This window comes from Anopheles gambiae, chromosome 2 (assembly GCF_943734735.2).
Source record: "Anopheles gambiae chromosome 2, idAnoGambNW_F1_1, whole genome shotgun sequence".
Classification (NCBI taxonomy): domain Eukaryota; kingdom Metazoa; phylum Arthropoda; class Insecta; order Diptera; family Culicidae; genus Anopheles; species Anopheles gambiae.
Window position 1 is genome coordinate 96,377,099 of NC_064601.1, and position 20,339 is coordinate 96,397,437.

At 49.9% G+C, this 20,339-nt stretch overlaps 3 protein-coding genes across 6 annotated transcripts in view; 2 read left to right on the forward strand and 1 right to left on the reverse strand.

Annotated features, from left to right (window-relative positions):
* LOC1276831 (helicase domino) overlaps positions 1-8,111 on the forward strand; it is a 28,105-nt gene extending 19,994 nt beyond the window's left edge. For all 3 annotated transcript variants that reach the window (XM_061650114.1, XM_061650116.1, XM_061650115.1), the window contains 2 exons: positions 36-3,284; positions 3,379-8,111. In XM_061650114.1, the coding sequence (XP_061506098.1) occupies positions 36-3,284; positions 3,379-4,104 (3,975 nt within the window). In that variant the 3' untranslated portion in view covers positions 4,105-8,111. The remainder of the gene's footprint in view (positions 1-35; positions 3,285-3,378) is intronic.
* On the reverse strand, positions 7,791-11,416 carry LOC1276834 (protein PTHB1). 2 transcript variants are annotated; one of them, XM_061650119.1, is made up of 6 exons: positions 11,043-11,416; positions 10,505-10,978; positions 10,293-10,426; positions 9,070-10,220; positions 8,827-9,002; positions 7,791-8,754 (listed from the first exon to the last, which is right to left on the reverse strand). In XM_061650119.1, exons 1-6 carry the CDS (start codon positions 11,372-11,374, stop codon positions 8,157-8,159), a joined length of 2,865 nt encoding a protein of 954 aa, XP_061506103.1. In that variant the 5' UTR covers positions 11,375-11,416; the 3' UTR covers positions 7,791-8,156. The 2 variants fall into 2 exon arrangements, with proteins under 2 accessions (XP_061506103.1, XP_061506102.1); XM_061650118.1 differs by having other exon boundaries at positions 9,070-10,426.
* LOC1276835 (odorant receptor 4) lies at positions 11,400-18,627 on the forward strand. Its single transcript, XM_061640526.1, has 6 exons — positions 11,400-16,268; positions 16,334-16,782; positions 16,855-17,048; positions 17,388-17,539; positions 17,606-17,764; positions 17,828-18,627. Exons 1-6 carry the CDS (start codon positions 15,924-15,926, stop codon positions 17,885-17,887), a joined length of 1,359 nt encoding a protein of 452 aa, XP_061496510.1. The 5' UTR covers positions 11,400-15,923; the 3' UTR covers positions 17,888-18,627.
* The last annotated feature ends 1,712 nt before the right edge of the window (positions 18,628-20,339 follow it).

Here is a 20,339-nt window from a genome sequence, read left to right on the forward strand (position 1 = left end):
CGCGTGCCCGAATGTGTTTTTCCACGCCTGCACAGATGTGGTGTCCCCCGACGCCCCCACAAGATGATAACGATCTGTACGTGGATCATTCGCTGACGTTCCTGTACGACACGTCCGACATCATCCCGGAGGCGGAGCTGCCGCCCGTGTACATCAAGAAGGACTACAAGCGCAGCCGCTCGGAGGCGGGCTTCTATCCCGATGGGCGCCGGCCGCCGAAGATACGGCGCGAGGACACGTACTACGCGCCGCGCTCGCTGTTCGATCGGCCCACGCCCCAGATGGCCAAGCTGCGCAAGGAGTACAAGCTGCAGCGGTACAAGGGTATCATCAAGCCGTTCCCGCCGATGCTGGCGATGAAGCCGACCACGCTGCCGATGAAGCCGCCGGTCGAGCCGGAGGGCGGCATACCGGAGTGGACGGTGTACGAGGATATGGCGATCCTGAACGTGATACAGAACCTGCAGGGTTTGCCGCTGAACCTGATGCTGATCTCGCCGGGCCACGTGCCGAACTGGGACCTGGTGGCGGACATTGTCAACCAGTCGTCGCGCACGTACCGGCTGCCGAAGCAGTGCCGCTACCGGTACGAGTCCGTCATAATGCCGCGCGAGGAGGGCAAGCTGCTGGAGAGCCCGAAGAAGCAGAAAAAGAACAAAAACCCGCAGAAACAGTCGCCCACGACGTCGTCGTCGTCGCCTCCCCCGCCATCGAACGCCGCAGCCGCCGCGGGTTCGTCGCCTCCGAAGCAGATACGGTCGATGCGCACCGGCCAGCTGTACACGAGCGATGCGAACAGTTCGTTCATCAAGCTGATGCGACAGAAGTTCGAGAACATCCGGACGGCGTTCGGCAAGAAGCCGGTGCCGGGCAAATCGTCGCTCTCGAGCACGCTGCCGGCAGCGCTGAAGAATCCGAAGCACGCGCTCGTGCTGGCTAAGCACGGTATCACCGGGTACGATGCGCCGCTGACACCGGTCGAGATAGCGACGCGTCGGGCCGAGCGGTACTTGAAGGAAAAGCACAAACTAACGGTCGCACAGGAGCAGCAGCAGCAAGCACAACTGCAGCAGCAGCAGCAGCAACAGCAGCAGCAAGCTCAGCAGCAGCAACAGCAACAGAACGCCCAACAGCAGCAGGCTGTTGGGGCTGTGTCGCAAGCAGGCACCGTCGTAACAACCATCCAGCAGCAACAGGTGGGCACGACGACGGTGGTCGGTGTGCAACCGATTGTAACAGCGCAGCAGGCACACATCCAAACGGTCGTCCAGCAGCAGCAGCAACCATCTGCCGCCACTGTGCAAGCGGTCACGGTAGCAACACCGGCCCAGCATCTCATTCAGCAGCAGCTGCAACTGCAAGCGCACGCCATCTCGCCACAGCAACAGGCGACCACTGTGCAGGGTCAGCAAATTGTAACCTCTGCGGCAGGGCAGCCAACGACGATCGTTGTGTGCGGCGTGTCGACCAATGCGACCCCAACCGTGGCTACGATCATGCAGGCGGGTCGGGTCGGCCAACCGGTAGTCAACATCTGCGCCAGTCCCAGTCAGCAGCAGCAGCAGCAGCAGCAGCAGCAGCAAACACAGCAAATCGTTAAAGCCATCGTCGCAAGTCCGGCAAGTCAGAATCTGCTTTCGCAACAGTTGGCACAGGTGGCGGCACAGCAGAGCGGCAACGCGCAGCAACAAGTCGGGCAGGCGGGCCAAACGCAACAAGTGTCGGTCGTGCTGACCACACCCGTCACTACCATGTCGGGCGTAAACTCGGTCCAGCTGACGTCCCAGCCCCAGATCGTATCCATCCATCAGCCCGCATCGTCGCAGCAGCTGCTGCAGGGTGGCGGTACTGCAACGATCTCGCCCGCCTCACAAGCCACGTCGATCGTGAACCAATCGATCCCGCATGTCGTCTCGGTCGCACAGCTCGGCAGCGTGATGACGTCGGGTGTGGCCAGCAGTGCTACGATACAGCCGGCGCAGGTAACCACGCTGACGACGTCGGCACTGCGCGCCCAGCGCATCGTTGCGCCGACCGGTACGCTGCAGGAGGTGGTGCTGCACCAGCGATCGGGCTCCCAGAGCCCCACCGTCGTCAGCGTTAGCAGCCTGGGCGGTGGACTGACCCAGGCGCAGCTCCAGTCCGCCCAGCTGCGGCTTTCGATGGCCGGCGGCCAGCAGGTGTCCGGTGTGGTGGCCAAATCCATCTCCGTCGGGACGGTGTCCAGCACCGGCAAGCCGGGCAACGCGCCGCAGATACAATTCTACCGCCAGCCCCCGATGCGCCAGTCGGTAAAGGTGCTGCATCCGGCGACGGCGGCCCAGGTCGCTACGAGCGGCGGAGCAACGGTGCTGCAAACGGCCTCCGGCCAACAGACGATCGTCAGCCCGGCCATCCTGCAGGGCAACATCATCCAGACTGGCACGGTCGGGCAGACGGTGCAGGTGCAGCAGGCAACGGCTGCTGGTGCGACCGGCACGGCCACCGCTGGTACGGCCGTGGTGCAAAAGGTGTCCGGCGTGACCACGGTCACCGGTGGCAATGCGGTGACGCAGGTAGTTTCGGCCACCGGTGGCACGATCGTGTCCCAAACGCCGACGGTGACCGGTGCCGCCGGCAGTACGATTGCGACCGTGCAGATGGTACAGGGACAGCCGCGCATGCAGTACATCAAGCAGCTCGGCGGTACGAAGCACATGATCACGCGCCCGGCAACGGACAACGAAATGCAGCTCATGGTGAAGCGGCAACTGATCAGCCAGCAGCAGCAGCAGCAGCAGCAACAGCAGCAGGCCGCGCACAACAAACAGCAGCTCATACCGCAGGCACAACTGTTTGCCCAGGCCGCCAACCTGCAGGTGCAGCAGGCGGGAACGTCCGGCGCACAGCAGATGACGCTGGTCAAAACGTCCGGCGGTACGGTGGCGGCCACCGGGATGACGCTGTCCCAGGTGAAGCCGGGCCAGCTGAAAACGATCGGGGCCAGCCAGGGCCAGGTACGGCAGGTGCATCTGCAGCAGCAAATACTGACCCAGCAGCGCAAGGGCGCCGCGGCCGGCAAGATGACGCAAATCACGCACGTCGCCGGCAAGACGGTACAGCCGACGCAGGTGTTTCTGCAGGGGCCGAAAAATATTGCCTCCGGCACGACCATGACGATGCAGCAGGTGCAGCACGTCATCCGTCACACGCACCAGGGCAGCCAGATCGTGCTCGGGAAGACGGGTGTCAGCCGAATGATTCCCGTGTCCATGTCACAGTCGCAAGGCCGGCAGGCGATACAGGTAGGCAGTGTTTTGGGGGCAGCAGTCACGCCCGAAGACATCCTTCGATAGGCGATGAGGGTTTTTTTTTAATACATTCAATGCATTGTTTCAGGTGGTGTCAGCAACGTCCGCCGCCCAGGCAATTGCAGCCGGGAATATACGGACGCACGTGCCGGGGCAGAACATCGGCACGATTAAGGTGGCGGGAGGGGCCACCTCGGCCCAGCAGCAGCAGGTGATACTGAACGCTATCCAATCGCAACAAGCCGCCCGTTCGAATGCTAGCCCGGTACGACTGCAAACCACACCCGGTGGATCGCTGGTGGCTGTTACGGTGCAGTCTCCGCAACAGCTACAGCAGCAACAGCAGCAGCAGCAACAAGTGGTGGTCGGTACGTCTGTCACCTCCACACCGAACGTCGTGTCTCAGACGGTGGTAGGCGGCTCGGGTTCCACCGATTCTAGCCAATCGACAGCTGCTGGAGGCAGTGGTGCCGGTGGAAGCAGTGGTGGACCAGTCGCTCAAGTTGGTACGACCGCACAGCAGCAGCAAGTGTTAGCCATGCAGCAGCAACAACAGGCCACTGCGCAGCAAACCGCTCAGCAGCATATTACTGTAAGCAGTAGTGCGACTGTCGGTGATGGTGGAGTTACCGTGTCTACCGCCAGTGCCGGCCCGGCAGCGACCCAAGTGTCATCTGCTGCGGTAGTCGTGAGCTCGGCGGCCAGCAGTGGATCAAACACGGGTGCTGGTGCAACTAGCGCCACTCAGCCGGGGCAGCAACCGTCCCAGGTGAGTATGATCAAGAAGAAACAGTCACCGAATGTTGCAAAGTAAAGTTGTAGGTGGAGAGTTAGGGTAATTATTTGAGGGTGAAGTTGTAAGCATGTGAGATTAATGATAATTTAGTTTGTAAAATTTAAGAAAACAAGAACATCGGTAAAAGAGGAAGGTTTTGGGGACGCGTTGGTAGCGAAAAAATAAAATCGTTTCGATTTTAAATTAGTAAAAAATCTATTAGGATAAAACTGATCGCGATCATCAACCGAGAGAGAAAAATAGAGAGGGAGAGTCGGTTCATTCATTCGTATAACCGTTGTCCAGTCGGCATGCAATCCATTATCTTTTTAATCAGAAGAAACCTTTCCAAATAGAGTGTATTGCTTGGAAATTAAAACATAACAGTTTCATCGCGCTACATACAATTCTTAATGGATAGGAGATGTGATATAGGCATCTTATCATCCCGGGAGTACTCGTTATAGTCCAGTTCAATAGATCCATAGTTTCAAACTCTGTAATTGAATATTCCTGACATATTCCTGAGTCTTGAATGGGAATTGAAGGATCCAAGCAGGACATCAGGTCTTCTCCATAAGCTTGAAATAATTGTGGCTCACCATTACATATTATTTCTTGTGGTTCTTAACAGCACTTGCTGGTTATTGTCAAACTGGACTTGTTTGTCTCTCGAATTGGCGACTATCTCCAAGAATCTTAAAGAATATTCGGGTCGGGGTCCAACCATGACCGTTAATGGATCCACAGTTTGCGTGCACTTTGGGATTGTTTTACAATCTCTGCAGTAGATTATACCACTGCTCTCGGGTTGTCCAGTTCTGTGGACTTCGCCATTCTGCTGGCCATTAAAGGATTAAAGGAAACACTGCGACCACTCCGGAATGGCAGTGTTTCCTCCACGATCTCTACAATGTTAGTCAAATTCATAAGTCTTTTTAAGCTTCTGGATTCTTACATTGCCTGCTTCTGGTGTTCTTCACAGCATCTTGTCTATATTTTTGCCTCGGCACAGGAATTGCAGTATCATCGATGTGGTGATATATTTTGTTCACATCCTGATATCTTCCTTAAATAGTCCTTAACATGATCCGATTAGCAATGGCCAGGAAATTCATTCCTTGGTATTAAAATTCGGTCCACTGAGTTTATAAATCTACATCTTTAGCACATATCCTAGTGTTACATTCGTTCCTCTCAATCTATTGTCGGAACTCAGCATCATGGTGAGGTGTGGGACTCATCATTATCATCATCGCTTATAGATTTTTTTATTTTGTATTATCCAATACCAACTTCAGGGACTGATTCCGGTATCGCCACATATTATCCGAGCTCCACAAAAGGCTGGAACTTTGGAAAGATCCGTTCGTTGCAATCATGTTTGAGACACATTTTTTTTCAGTGTGGAATCCAATGATGATTGACTTTCTATTTGAGCCCACCTTTTGGGTCGCTTCAGCAATTGCAACCATTGTTTCAAAGTCGATGTCAATGAGTACGTCTCTAATCCATCGGTAAGAGTGTCCGCTAGGAGCTCGTTCGTAGGCTGGGAATCCCCTTCCAATATCTCCATACATTTGCTCATATTCTGCAGCATAGTTTTGGTTGCCAAAGTCGAGGTCAGTGAGAACGTCTCTAATCCATCGGTAAGAGTGTCCACTAGGAGCTCGTTCGTAGACTGGGAATCCCCTTCCAATATCTCCATACATTTGCTCATATTCTGCAGCCAAGTCTTGACTAATTACCACCGTTCTCGTGGGGTATCCAAACTGGGAACAATCTCGACTAAATCGTGATTGTGCAGGCAGTCGGGCTTGAGACACACAACCTTTTCCGTGTGGAATCCAATAATAATTGACTTTCTATTTGGGTCCTCCTTTCGGGTCGCTTCAGCAATTGCAACCATTGTTTCAAAGTCGATGTCAATGAGTACGTCTCTAATCCATCGGTAAGAGTGTCCGCTAGGAGCTCGTTCGTGAGCTTTATCCTTTCTGAGTTCCTTCAGGAACCTGGAGATGTCGTCAGCTTGTGGCTGACTGCTTTTAGGCACTCGGCCCTTTCTCGCGTAGGCTGTGAACCCGTCGTTGTCCATAACTTGAGGTGTTGATGTTTGCACCTAAGCAGTCTGCACCGTCTTGTTCTCGAGCAGTCGCTTAAACTCTTCGTACATTGTTCAAGCATCTCACACATGATTGGGGCATGCAAGTCATCTTCGTGGAGCCGAATGAGGCCAATAGGTTCAAAGACTCTATGAATTGAATCCAGTATATATTGAGCTCCCTGAGCTTCCGAGTTATTAATATCTTTCATTTGTAAATAGGATATGGTTGATAGAAAATGACCTCGCCTCATTATGACACAAAATTCCTATAAATGAAGACATTACTGACTTCATTCCCGAGTGATAATTACTCTAGAAGTTCATCATAGTTGGGGTCACTGTAATGGGGCACCGGACGTATTCTAGCATACCGGGAATGGGTAACATCGTAGATGTTCATAGAATCGTCATAATAGTGTAATTAAATATTGAAATAATAAATAACTAATAAGTAACCACGAACTAGAGTTCTACGTTTTTAACTACGGTACTCTTGTCCTGGGACTACGAAGACGCTCGTTCTCCTTTCTTCTTAATTTCTTCACCCTGTGAGAAAGGATTGGTAAGCTCTTCGTTTATATGGGATGTCTCGATGGTATTTCGTCTATTCATGAGCTAAGGTCTGATGCATTCTTTTTCGCGCAGTTGCATTTGGGAGCATCTTTTGAACCATACCCGCGTTGTTGTGTAGTAGCTGTTCGAGTTTTGTTATTTTTATTTTTAGGATAATCATTCTATTTGGAAAGCGTTTCCTTTTCCTGCGTAAATTCAGTTCCAACCAGATAATATTCCGACCGACACAACGTACATACGATGATCTGATCCTATGGAAATTCAAACAATCTCTACTATCTTTCGATGACATAAACACTTTACGACCGACGATAAAGATTGGATGACATTTTTCCTACCCACAAATACTACCCTGGAACAACTCTCGGTTCGATAGGATGCGTTCAGTGTGTGTGCTTAGTGTGTAGTTTTACTTATTTTAATGAAATTGAATTGAGCTTTATTTAGAACGGCGATCAGAGAATGCGCCAGTTAGCATAAGAGATTTTGTTGTAAATAGTTTAGACAAAAATGTGCAAGGAAAACGGGGATATGGCGTAAAAAACAGAATCTTATCATCGTACTATAATTAGGAGAAGAGAACCCCTCCTCCCCCCCCCCCCCCATCATTATCGGCAAGATAATGTTGCAAATGGAAAGCAAACTAGAAGCTTCTTACCCGCTAACAACGAAACACGAAGGCATATTTTTGATGCTGTTATCAAATTACAACGCTACGTTTTTGCGTAAATAGTAAGGTGTGTGTTCTTTCAAACAAAAAAAAAAGGAAAAAAAGAAAAGACAAACAATTACGTTTTCTCTTTTTATATACCTTCCCCCGGGTTCATGCGCAACAATATTATACCAAGTGTTCATTTGTAATAACGTTACGATCAATCATCTTTCGCGCATCGGTTTCGGTGAGTTGTAAATTGTACATTAAGCTTTAGCACACGTTCTACAGCGGAAGAAGCGTTCATGTTCTTCCTTTTTGTTTAAATACTGCTCTTTATTTATCGCCATAGTTAGTTTACAAGACAGCGCCGACACTAGCGAGATAGCGCTGGAGCGCGCGTTCTACTTACATGAAAATATGCATAAATGAAAACACACAAGGGAATATGTTTATACTAGGTGTAGTCTGTCGTAAAGTATTAATAGTAAATAATTTAAACAACAACAAACAAGCAAGGATATAATACATCATTGTGTGACGATAACACTCCCATCGCGGGTGTGATCGGGGTGAATAATCCCCCTACTATCTCTAAGGGGGTGTGTGTGTGTGTGTGTGTGGTGTATTCAAACAGCGATATACCCGCGCAAAGTTTGTGGTCGGTGTGGGGAGGAAAGTGGAGTGAAAATAAAAGCAAAAAAGAGAAGAAAAAACTATTGACAAAATAACAAAATTCATTCCAGGTGGAAAGAAAGACTCTTACAGCGGCAAATCGGACATCTTTTCGTAGTTAACCCACTCACTAGCGGTGGCACTGAGTTGGGCGAACTCCTCTACACCGGCGCTGCCATCGGTCGGGCGGTTCGCCTCTTCATTCTGTCCCTTTTCATTCTCCTCCTCTTCCTCCTCTGCCTCTTCGTTGTGCGCTTCCGGCAGTGGTTGATCCTCAAAGTCGACACTGTTCCGACCGCTGCCACTTCCGGACGTTCGCGCCGTCGTACCGGTGGTAATGCGATCGTTCACCCTGCCGAGCAGACGTTGCAGCTGACCCTGCAGCAGCTGACTGTGGGCGGACAGGTCGACCGGATCGCGGTCGGTTTGTTTGGCAGTGTAGAAAAACTCCTCATCGAACGGCGTTCCCTCCGACTGTTCGGTGGAGTTTTTCAGTGGTCCCGTCTGGTGGAGAAAGCGTACCACTGGCAGCATCATCTCTTCGTAGCTCTGCTCCGTACTGTCCAGCACGGAGTGGGTTAGCAGTGCGGTAAGGTGCTCGAAATACTTTCCGCCCGGTGCATTGGCCGCATGGCTGTAGCAGAGATGAAACAGGCGCAGGATGGCGGTCAGATCAATCTGCGCGCTAATGCGACAAGGAGAAAGAGATGTGTTAAGGGCGGGGTGAGTGCGTTGCAATTCCTGGCCCCCTACTTACAGTTTTAGCTTCTGACGCATGGTTTTTATTTGCAGGCACACTTTGGCCACCGCGGTGTGGTTCCGTTTCAGCAGCATCAGTATGCCGTCGAGTGCGCGCAGCGAGCGCTCCTGCAGCTTGACGACGAACCGCCGCTCAAACAGTCGCATCTGGCCGGTGGCAATCTCGAGATCATTCTGAAACAAGGCAAAGAATGGCATCTCTTGTGTCCCGAAGATTGCCGGACTGCGTGTGTGCGCTCACCTCTAGCTGCTTTACCGCTTTCCTCAAATCACAATGCACCTGCAGCGAACGTATCAGCCCACTTACCGAAGGAACACCACCGATGGTTACCTGCACCCTGGAGGAATGGTCTTTCCTACCAGCAGCTTCATCCTGTTCGGTCGCGTGTCCCACACTCTCCCGGCCCTGGAGCCGTCCTATGAGACACTCCAGCACGAGCGCCATAAGACCAAGCTCGTCCGACTGGACCCGAAAGCGGTTCGTACTTTTGGCCGCAACTATCGTGACTTTCCGTCCATCTCCTCCACCGGCAACGGGCTGCAGGGCGAGTGCACTAGCACTGCTGCCTTCGGGCGCAAACTCTGGAAACAATCGTCCGAGCACGCTGCCGGCAGTGTGCTGCGCTGGCGGCGGTACGACCGTTAGCGTTAGCTTGTGCTGTGCCTCCTTGGACGGTTGTGCCGGCTTGAGGAACAGCCGCACCGGTAGCAGAACGCTCCTCTCCAGCACACGCGTAATGCCCTGCTTGCTGGTGTAGGAACAGTAGACGGTCGCGGTACGACTTGCCGGTAGTGACGGTACCGCCGGGTACAGCCACACGTCGAACCGTTCCGTGCTGTGGGCCGCGACGTCGCGGAACAGAAACGCATCCTTCGAGCAGCCGATCGCCTGATCGGTAGCGACCGTCAGCTGTAACATCTCGAGCTTCGGCTCCACCCGCACCGTTACGCTCAGTTGGCACATTTCGCTAGAGGACAGCAGCCCCGTCACCTGCTGCTCGGTACATGGGACCGGCTCGCCCTGGATCGCAACCTCCAGCTGGACGTCCCGCTCGGCGGCAGCATTCGCAATGCTAGCGTCGCTCGGATCCACCCCGGCCCGGATCTCGCGCTCCAGCTCGAGCAGCTCCTTCTGGCAGCGGGCAATCTCGAACGGGGCCAGATTGAGGGCCGGCACACGGAACAGCTGCGGCTCCGAGCCGAGATAGCCTACCGCGAGGGCACCGGTTGGCCCGAGCGTTACCAGCGCACCGGGAAGGCCGGCCACATTGGCACGGCCGATGGCTACCGGTACGTGACCGAGCTGTGCCGACCAGATGATTTGATCGCTTTCGTACAGAAGCAGGGATCCACTTTCCGAGACGACTGCCAGCATTAATCGAGCGCCCGGTTCTGTGGGAAAGGGGTGGAATTGGGGTGAGAGTATTGGGGAAAATGGATATAAGAGGCCCAGCCCTAACCTACCCCAGTACCATCCGGTGACGAAGCTGTGAAAGCAAACCGGTGAGTAGTCGAGCTTTTTGATGAACCGAACCTTCCCAGTGTCGGACACGCACAGCAGATTGTTCTCGCCCAGGATCACAATGACGGATTCCGTGCTGTGGGAATTTTGGGATTAAAATAATTCTCAATTCCACTATTCCTTCTTTTAGGGGGCAATGCAAGAAGAATCTTACTTGGAAATTTGATGCACCTGCAGATCGAGCGCATACTCCCCGATGCACAGCGCCCAGATCGGATCGTGGCGGCGCAACGTCTCGAGCGCTTCCGCCACGTCCTGGTAGCGGTAGCACTCCAGCACCCAGCTCGGTGCGACCGTGACGAAGCAATCGACCCGCGGCACATAATGCAGCGGCGCCGGTATGAACCGATCGGTGGCCAGCGTACGCTCATAGCTAATGCCGTCCTGCTCGAAGAACCGCAGCGACCCGTCCATATGCTGCACGCAGAGAAAGTCCCGCCCCTTAACGCCACCGAACGGGCCGTGGCACAGCGAGAAGGCCGGCTTCGACAGTGCATGGTCGTACAGGGTGACCAGGCGCGTGTGATCGCCATGGTCTGCGAGCCCATCGACCGTTACCAGCTGGTAGATGCACAGCTTCATCGGATGCAGTACGGCGAGCTGCAGCCGGGGGTCGGTTTTATTCGTGCTGAAATTGAAAAAAAGGCTCTATTTGGTAAGCGCTTCCGGAGAAATCGTACCTTGATACTTACGTGGTAAATTTGCCACTGCTAACACCGAGCACTGGAAGCGGCAGCTGCACCTCCAGTATGACGTCCGCATGCTGGAACACATTTTCGGCCAGCTCGTTCGCGCTACCGTTCGCGCTGCCCTGCTCATCATCCTCCGCGTCCAGGTCGGGCAGGTTGGTGCCACCCGACGGGCGATAGATGCACAGCTGACCGGAGTGTGACCCGACCACCAGGCTGTCCTTTTCGCCCTCCTCAATGCACAGCCGGGCGCAGTGCAGCGAGAACGAGTCGTACGCCGGCTCGATCGTTGGGCATTGCGTTTTCCACCAATTTCTTACCTTAAACAGTGACATTACTATGAAAAGGTAGTGTGTACGCACTGGCAAACTTTTGTATGTCTCTAATGCTCTGCGTGACAGGTGCCACGGGCACAAACTTTGCTTTGTTTGGCTGCTTCCGTTGCCATGGCGATGGAGTAGGGACGATATTGAAGGCATTTTTTCGAAAAAACCGTTGGTGCGCATCGATTCGAAAGTAAATGACGTTAAACGGTGACTTTTTAGACATTGGAGCTTGGTGGAGAAGCGCTAGTATTAATTCTACCTTCCATAAATCCTAAACCCCGACAACGGAAGACGCTCAATGCTTTATCTCTGCGACTTCGTGCCATGCGTAAATGTTAATATGTGAGCGATTTGATAGCGCATGTGAGCTATATTTAAATGCGCATCAAGTGCGTCAGAGTCGTCCCGTGGGCCCGATAACACCCTCCCCCCGGCACGTACTGTACTGTATCAATTTCTTGCATCCAGGGAGCCATAAACATGATGAAGGGGGGAGGGAGGTTTAGTAGGTGAAACAGGTGATATGTGTTCAGGCACGCAGCGAACAGGAGACGGAAATCGAATTCCAATAAATAGCACGCCGCAATAAATCGCTCTTCTCATCTTTGCCTGGCCACGCACACGCCGGTGGACATGTGGTTTGATTTTTCATGTTCGCGGTTGTCTTCGAATGAATTGGGCAATGTTATTACCCCTGGGCCGCCCCAGCAGCTGATTGGGTGGATCGTTCGCACGCGCCTTGTTTTTTTTTGCACACTTTTCACCCCGTTGATGAGGTGAAAAATGAACCCAGCAATAGCAAGAACGGGAAGAGGGACACGTTCGATGTAAATATATATATTTACCGTTTTCATTAGCGCTTGGGAAATGAAAAATCTACTACCGTTCTTTCTTTTTTTGCTGTTGTTGCTGTCCCGCCGGCGTTTGCCAACTTCCCTCCGGACCCGTAACCGGATCTTCGTGTGCAGTTGCTCGCTCGCTCGGCCTGACGTGGGATGATTTATGTGGCTCGTGACACACTTGCGATTCACAAATCACAGCACACACACACACACATACATCGTGAAGGAAAGGAAGGAAAGGGTTGATGAGGGCCAGGATTTCGGTTCAAAGGGAATGTGTGTGTGGGAAGATTTGGTTTATGCGATTTTTGAAAAATGAATAAAAACACACGCACACACACACACACACTATTTAGCTTAAACTACGTCACGACAGTGCTGGTAAATGGGTTTTTCCAACAGTATAAGTGGCTTCTTCCCTCCCCCCCCCCGCTTTTTTGGGTTCAGAATCGGTGTACACACGACATTACGGGTGAACTATCATGCCGGATGATTTAATGCATTCTTGGGCACGTATTAGAAGGGGGAGAAGCGCTTCTTTATTGTGGTAACTGCTATATTACCTGCTCTACTGCTCTACCCTCGCACTGCCATTTCGGGGGCGATGGGAGGTGGGGACTGTAATTATACCCATAAATAATCAAACTCAAAACTGATAGAACACGTGCGCTCGCGATGCGCCAGAGAGGAGGGAACGCGGTTCGCAAAACCCTTCGCTACGCCAAACAAAAACAACAACCAAAAAAAAAGAGAGCAATTGTAACCCATTGCTGTTGCGTTCTTGCTTTTGGTGATGGGGCGAAGAAGCGACTCACGTACTCTTAGGTTAGACCACGCAAAAAATGTGAAAACTGCAACACTCCATTTCCTTTCCCCGCTGCATTATGATTAATGTGCACTAGAAGTGGTGCTTCTAATGCGTCTTTTCGGAAGGGGTTGTGGGGACTGGTGTGTCCTTCCACGCGATGTTGTTCAGCATACCATTCCATAGGTGGGTTCGGGAAAGTGCATTGAATTGCATCGCGCTAGGTGCGCTCACATTAGCGATAAATTACGCAGCGTCAGGTATGGGAGGTATGCACACAAACAGGGGGTAGTGGGTATAGAGCGACAAATAGTGCAATGTGGTGTGAGGTATTGTGAGGATGCATTCTAATGGAGGATTCTAATGGAGGTTATGACACTGGAATTCAACGCTATACAGGAATGGGACATATTTTGGGAAGATACTTCACTGTATTAATGGTTTATTTAGTGTTAAAAGTAAATAAATGCATTGAATTGAGACAATCACTTTTCGTGCCTAGTTGATTTGCCGATCTCGTAGTACAGTCGTCAACTCGTACGACTTAACAACATGCCCGTCATGGGTTCAATCCCCAAATAGACCGCGCCGCCATACGTAGGACTGACTATCCTGCTATGGGGGGGAATCAATTAGTCACTGAAAGCCAATCCCACAAGTGGGTACAGGCAGGCCTTGACCGACATCGGTTGTTGAGCCAAAGATGAATGAAGCCTAGTTGATTTCACATTTTCTTATTCTAAACATTTTCAAATTACTCGCGCTTTAAGAAGGTAGCTGAATTCATTTAAAATCCTCGTATATAACTGTCTGTACATAGAATAGAATAAAATCAGCATAGAAGAAACACAAAAAGCTATCCATCGGCTGAAAAATAACAAGGCACCCGGAACCGACGGAATTGCAGCTGAACTGGTCAAGAATGGAGGTGCACGACTAGAAAACGAGATTCATCAAATTGATACTGAGGTGTGGGATAGCGAATCAATACCTTGTGATTGGAATCTCGGCATCATCCACCCCATATACAAGAAGGGAGACAGGTTGGACTGTAACAACTACAGGGGTATTACGGTGTTGAATACCGCCTATAAAATATTCTTCCTGATCCTTCAGGATCGTCTTGTACCTCACGTCGAAGAGATAGTCGGAAACTATCATATAGGATTCCGAAACGGAAAATCAACCACTGATCAGATCTTCACCATGCGGCAGATCTTGGAGTAGCTGGCTGAATACAGACACGACACATACCATCTCTGCAACTGACTTCAAAGCCGCATATTATAGCATAGTCAGGGTAAAACTGTATGACGCTATGAGCTCTTTTGGAATCCCGGCCTAACTGATAAGGCTTGTTAGAATGACTATGAACAACGTCATTTGCCAGGTGAGGGTGGATGGAAAACTCTCAGGACCTTTTGCTACCACCAAGGGTCTGCGCCAGGGGGACGGGCTTGCCTGTCTCCTATTTAATTTGGCGCTAGAGGGTGGAGACTACGGGATCCATCTTCTGTAAGTCAACTCAGATACTGGCATACGCGGATGATATCAACAACATTGGTCTGCGGCTCTCCTGTGTAGCAGAAGCTTACCAAGCAGGCGGCAGAGAACCTCGGATTGCAGATAAACGAGGCAAAGACCAAACTGATTGTGGCAACATCAGTCAATAAATAATCAACACCTACGTAGGCGTGACGTACAGATAGGTGAACGCACTTTTGAAGTCGTCCCGCAATTCACCTATCTGGGGTCAAAGGTCAGCAACCTATTATCGTTGCTGACAGCTGAGTTTCGCCCAAGGATGCTGACTGCCAACCGGTCATTCTACAGCTTGCTAAATCAGTTCACCTCAAAGAACCTGTCGCGACGGACGAAGCTGGAACTGTATAGTACCTATATAGTACCGGTACTCACATACGCCTCTAAGACATGGACACTGTCTAAATCTGACGAAACCCTCTTTGAGGTAAGGGATGTGTTTTACCGAAGTGGTTTTTGTACTGGAAGTTTGCTTACTGGAGTGATTCTCCATTAAAAAACACATACATGTCAAAACATGAACCATCCGGAATCTTACGAAGAGAAATTCATAGCAAATGTGCATTTTTCTCACAAATTTAACCTCTCAGTTAGCTGTCACCTACTGTAGTAGTAAAGGGGTTTTGTAGTCTAATTTTTTGATGAACCTTTATGCGTTGAAGATCGCCAGAAAAGAGTGTTGTATTCTCATCTCTACTCAGCATGTGATGAGAATAGAGCCAACCGGCTGTGAGGAAGAATTATAAAGTGAAACGAATAAAATACCGCTGCTGTTATTTTGGTAAGTTCACAGCTTAAGTTAAGCCGTGCCATTGGAGTTTAAATAATGCAATTAAAGCTTCATTAGAGAGTTTGACAGAGAGGATTAGTGCAAGAGGAACTATGCTTGTGTAATTACATTATACTAAACATACTAGCAGATACATTTTAAGCTTTTTGGTTCCTTCTCTTGGCGATTTATTACTATTTTTACTTCAGCTTTAATTCCGTAACGGTCACACATGTACATCCCAAGGTCATTAGATATGAGTAAAAAGACATTGTTCGATTTTATTGTGCTATCCTTTTTCTGATTTTTTTCTCCTATTCATGGAACAGTGTGTTTGAAGAGCTGAAAATAGTATACTATCGAACGGGAGGTTACTCTGGTTGCTGGCTTGCTGGTTGGCTTAATTATAGCATGCAGTCACATGCTAAAATTAATTGCTTAATAATGGAATATATAGCTCAATTAATAATGTAAAACCGACATGCACGATTCAATTATTTACCTCGTTGAAAGGGAAAGGGAAACGATCCGAACACACATCTTCAATGTCGAGAATGAGAATAATCCCGTTGTGACATTGCCACTGGAAAGTCGACAAAGATGGTACGTCTCAGCTTTGAAGAAACGCTTCGAAACACCAACCTGATGCTACTGATGATGGGCATTCCACCGTGCGAGGAGCCGTACCCGCCGGGCGTACTGCCGTCGCTCAAACGCAATGCGGGCTTTATCGCGTCCTTCCTGCTGCTCGCCTACACCACGATCGGTGAGCTGATCTATCTGAAGCAGATGTTCGAGCGGGACGTTACCTTCCTGGAGGTAACCTTTCAAGCGCCCTGCATCGGGTACTGCACAATCGGTGTGCTGAAGATGGTCATACTGGCCCGGGGAAGGAACACGATCGCCGAGCTGGTCGGTTTGTTTCGCGCAAAGTGGACGTCGGCGGTAAGCATTGTCTTGTGCCAGTGCTGGAAAATGCTTTTAAATAATGTAAATTCTCCTTTCACCAGATTGTAACCGGTGAGCATTGGGCGGTGTGCGAGGACACAATGCGGCCCGCCATTCGGGTCACCTCGGTAACGGCGCTCGCGAACGTCGTGATGGGGATAGCGTTCACCATCCTGCCGATCGCGGAGATGATCTACACCCATCACTACACGGGCCGGTGGAACCGTCAGCTGGCCTTCAACATCTGGTGGCCGTTCGATGTGCTGGGTGGCGTAAAGTACTACTGGTTCGTCTATCCACTGTACGTCGTGATTGGGTTCACGGGCATCATCATCCATATGGCGTTCGACTGTTTGTTCTGCATACTGGCGGCCCATCTCTGTATGCAGTTTCGCATCCTGGCGCACAACTTTGGCCATGTGGTAGAGGTTGCCAATGGTGCTGGTGAAGGTGACAGTGGCAGTACGAGTCGGCTACAGGATGCGATCAGAATCCATCAGGAGTTGATTGGGTACGAAGGAACCCCATTGGATGCGGGAGTGAATCAATGGCGTAAGTAATGCATCTTCATTTTCGTCCGCAGCTGCAGCGTGTTCATGCAGAACGTGTTTGGCAATGCGCTGTTTATTAACTTCCTCGGCAGCTCCATCATAATCTGCATCCAGGCGTTTATGATAACGGTAACATGTAGTGTTGTAGTGACGCACCTGGAGTCGTCTGGAGTCTGCTTTATCAAAGAGGCGCCCACCACCAAAGCACCCCCAAAATGTTGTACGTGAATGTACAGGAATTGCAGAAACCCTGGCGTTAGATACACACCACACGATCGATCTAATCATGGCACGTGCAACATCTCAAGCAAATTGCGCGCGCGCACACGCACCCCAAGCTTATCTTATCGGCAAAATTAGTATTTACCGTTTGAAAGCGGCTTCCCTTCCTGGCTGTTTCTCACTCTCTCTCTCTGTCTCTCTGCGTGATGCCGTATGCGCCGCGTGCTATAGGCTAGTTATGCTTACCGGATTTTGCGATCGCGCACGTGCTTTTCCGCATACGCCAGTGCACACTTGATGGCGGTGGTGATGACGTCTGCTGCGCACCGTTTTCTGCTGTGAGTCAGACCTTTTCATTTCCTGCAATATCCTGTTTCTTTCCCGACCCCACAGACGGTTAGCGGATATATGCTGGTAAAGTTTGTCCTCTTCATGCTGTGCTTTCTGATCGAGCTGCTGATGCTGTGTGCGTACGGTGAGGATATTGTGGAATCGGTAAGACACCAGGCGGCGATGAGCGAGTCGCGAGTAATTGAAGCTTTTGCTTTTAAAACACATCAGAGCCTTGCGGTGATTGATGCCGCTTACGGTTGCGAATGGTACCGGGAAGGGTCGGTGGCGTTCCATCGATCCGTGCTGCAAATTATACACCGCAGCCAGCAGCCCGTCATACTGACGGCGTGGAAAATCTGGCCAATCCAAATGAGTACTTTCAGTCAGGTGAGTGGCCAATTGATTGCCGTTTGCGTTAATATTTCAGTAAGAGTGCGCTCTTTCCCTTAGATCCTGCAAGCTTCCTGGTCCTACTTTACCCTCCTGAAGACCGTCTACGGGAATAAGTGAGCGCTAGAGAGAGAGAGAGAGCAGTATCGTTCACCCTTTGGATGAATCAATACATTTCTAATCAAGAACCATTGAAAAATGAATCAACATTTTCGCTAGTTGCACAATATTGTACCATTCTATACAGCTTCACCACGACCAAGCGTTTGTTGCATCAGGACCAAACACGTTTCGACAAGCCGCGTCACCTGCTGGCTGGTAAAGGTGGTAAACACAACACTTTGACTCACCGTTTGTGTAACGTAACGTTACAAAAACAAAACACAAACCCCTACACCGCCGTCTATCAGCTGTTGAGGTGGGGCAGTCGTAAAAATAGGGAGTATAAAAAACAAACAACACCAAGCAAACCCTTATCGCGTACCGGCGCGCACCGGCAAACCCCAATAATGGCCGACAGAGCGAGTGCGATGAGGAAAAGTGCGATGACCAATGGGAAAACTATTCGCGAGCCATAAGCTTATCAGGTTTGATTTGCTTTCGTCACTGTTTCGCCGGTCAAGTCACGAGTTTTGGGTGGGTCGAAGTGGTGGTGGTGTTGGTCACCCTTATCTAATCGCGTTGCGCACCCGATCGGAAACCACCACCACGTCACAGAGATTCCAACCACACAGGCGCACAACACACATATTTAATCAAAAGTTCTATGAATTGGGATGGAACAGAAAAGGTGCGCTTTGTGCCCTTGTTAACAGCACAAATTAGAGGTGATGAAATCAATAAAAAGGTAAAAAAACAAAGCTTTACAAAGAGTTACGAAATTCGGATGACCTAATTTGTCCGTTCATTCTTGCCTGTCCTGGAGGAACTGGATTCTTTGACTCTTAGGCGGTGAGGGAATTTTCTGATAAGCAGTTACAGGTCCTTACATCACATTGACGATTGGAGCGGTAAATTCAAAAAAAGTACTTCAAACGCCGCTTCCTTTTGTCTTTGCCCGCTATCCACGCCTGGCCGGGGCCGCCCGGGTGCTTTTATCTTGACCCGGGACCTTCGAGCCCTAGACGATGCACATTCCAATGGTCGGTGAAGCGTGCGAGTGAGGGTTGGCTGGCTGACTATTGACGTTTTCCACCCCCCTCGGCGGACGTCTGCCGCACAATGCAATCTTATGCAAGGGTGGACTTTATCGCGCCTGATAATTCCTGCCCGACAAAGTCATATGGATTCGGAGAAATCGAAGAAATTGTAAACACAGTTTAATTACAGTGATGCCATACGAGCAGTGAATCAAAGAACGAGCTTTTCGGTGGATAATCCTGACTTTGAGGGTATTGGTTATTGTGACTTTGAAATGACAGTGAGATTTAAAAATCTCTTTTTAAGTGAAATTTTAGATACCTTACATTAGTTTCAATTAACACTTCAAATCAGCATTCATACGATAAGGTTCAATCCACAAAACGTCCTGTGTAATCCTGACTGATCGTCTACTTCTTTTGATTGGACAGTGATCAAAGAGTCCAATGATGCTTAACATACAGTGACGACTCTCTACGGTGAACGAAGGAGGCGCCTGAATCCATGGAGGCAATTAAACTAACCATGTTGCTATGTCTGCAAAGCCTAAAAACGATGGCATCCTTCGATCGTTGCATACTTTATTTCAGTAAATGATCGAGCTCGTGGTAGCCAACCCTAACGTGCAGACTAGAGAAATTCCCTTTAGAACAAGAAATCCCATATTGAAGAGACACTTATTTATTGTCAAATTCATCATAAGGAGGCTACAGATTGTATAGCGCTTTCGAGTCACTCACGATCGTCTTGTTGTATACTTCAACATCATTCTACTCGACGTTTGGCTGCTCCTTATGTTTACACCCAAAAACATTACAGCATAACATAACACATTTACCATAACATAAAATACTTTGAAGATCATCGTCATTGCCTTTATCTAATGATTTGTTAGAGAACTACCATGAAGACATAAACAAATTTAAATATTTCAATTTTAATGCATTACAGGGTTTTCCAGGGGTTCCAATAGTTGTGGGACACTTGCTTTGTCTCTTTCTGATTACAGGGTTTCCCACAATTTATTGGTTGGTTCCCATCAATTTTTGGCGGATTCCCATATTTTTTTGGTGCGTTCTCACGATTTTTTGGCCGTTTCCCAGAATTTTTTGGTCCAATTGTATTGATATCCAATCGGAAAATACCAATAAATTATGGGAACGAACCAAAAATCTATTGTATACGATCAAAAAATCGTGGGAACTGACCAATAAATCGTGGGAAACCCTGTATGTTGGAAATTTGACTCTATGGCACCCTTTTTGGACAGGTTCCTTGAAAAATCCTATTTGATTTGTCCAACAAGGGTGCTATAGAATCCATTACATTGTGTTCATTTCACGGAAGGAGGAGCCAATAAAGTGTCCCACAGCTATAATAACTCCTGGAAACCATTGTAACGCCTCAATTTAATTATTTTTTTGATGAAAAC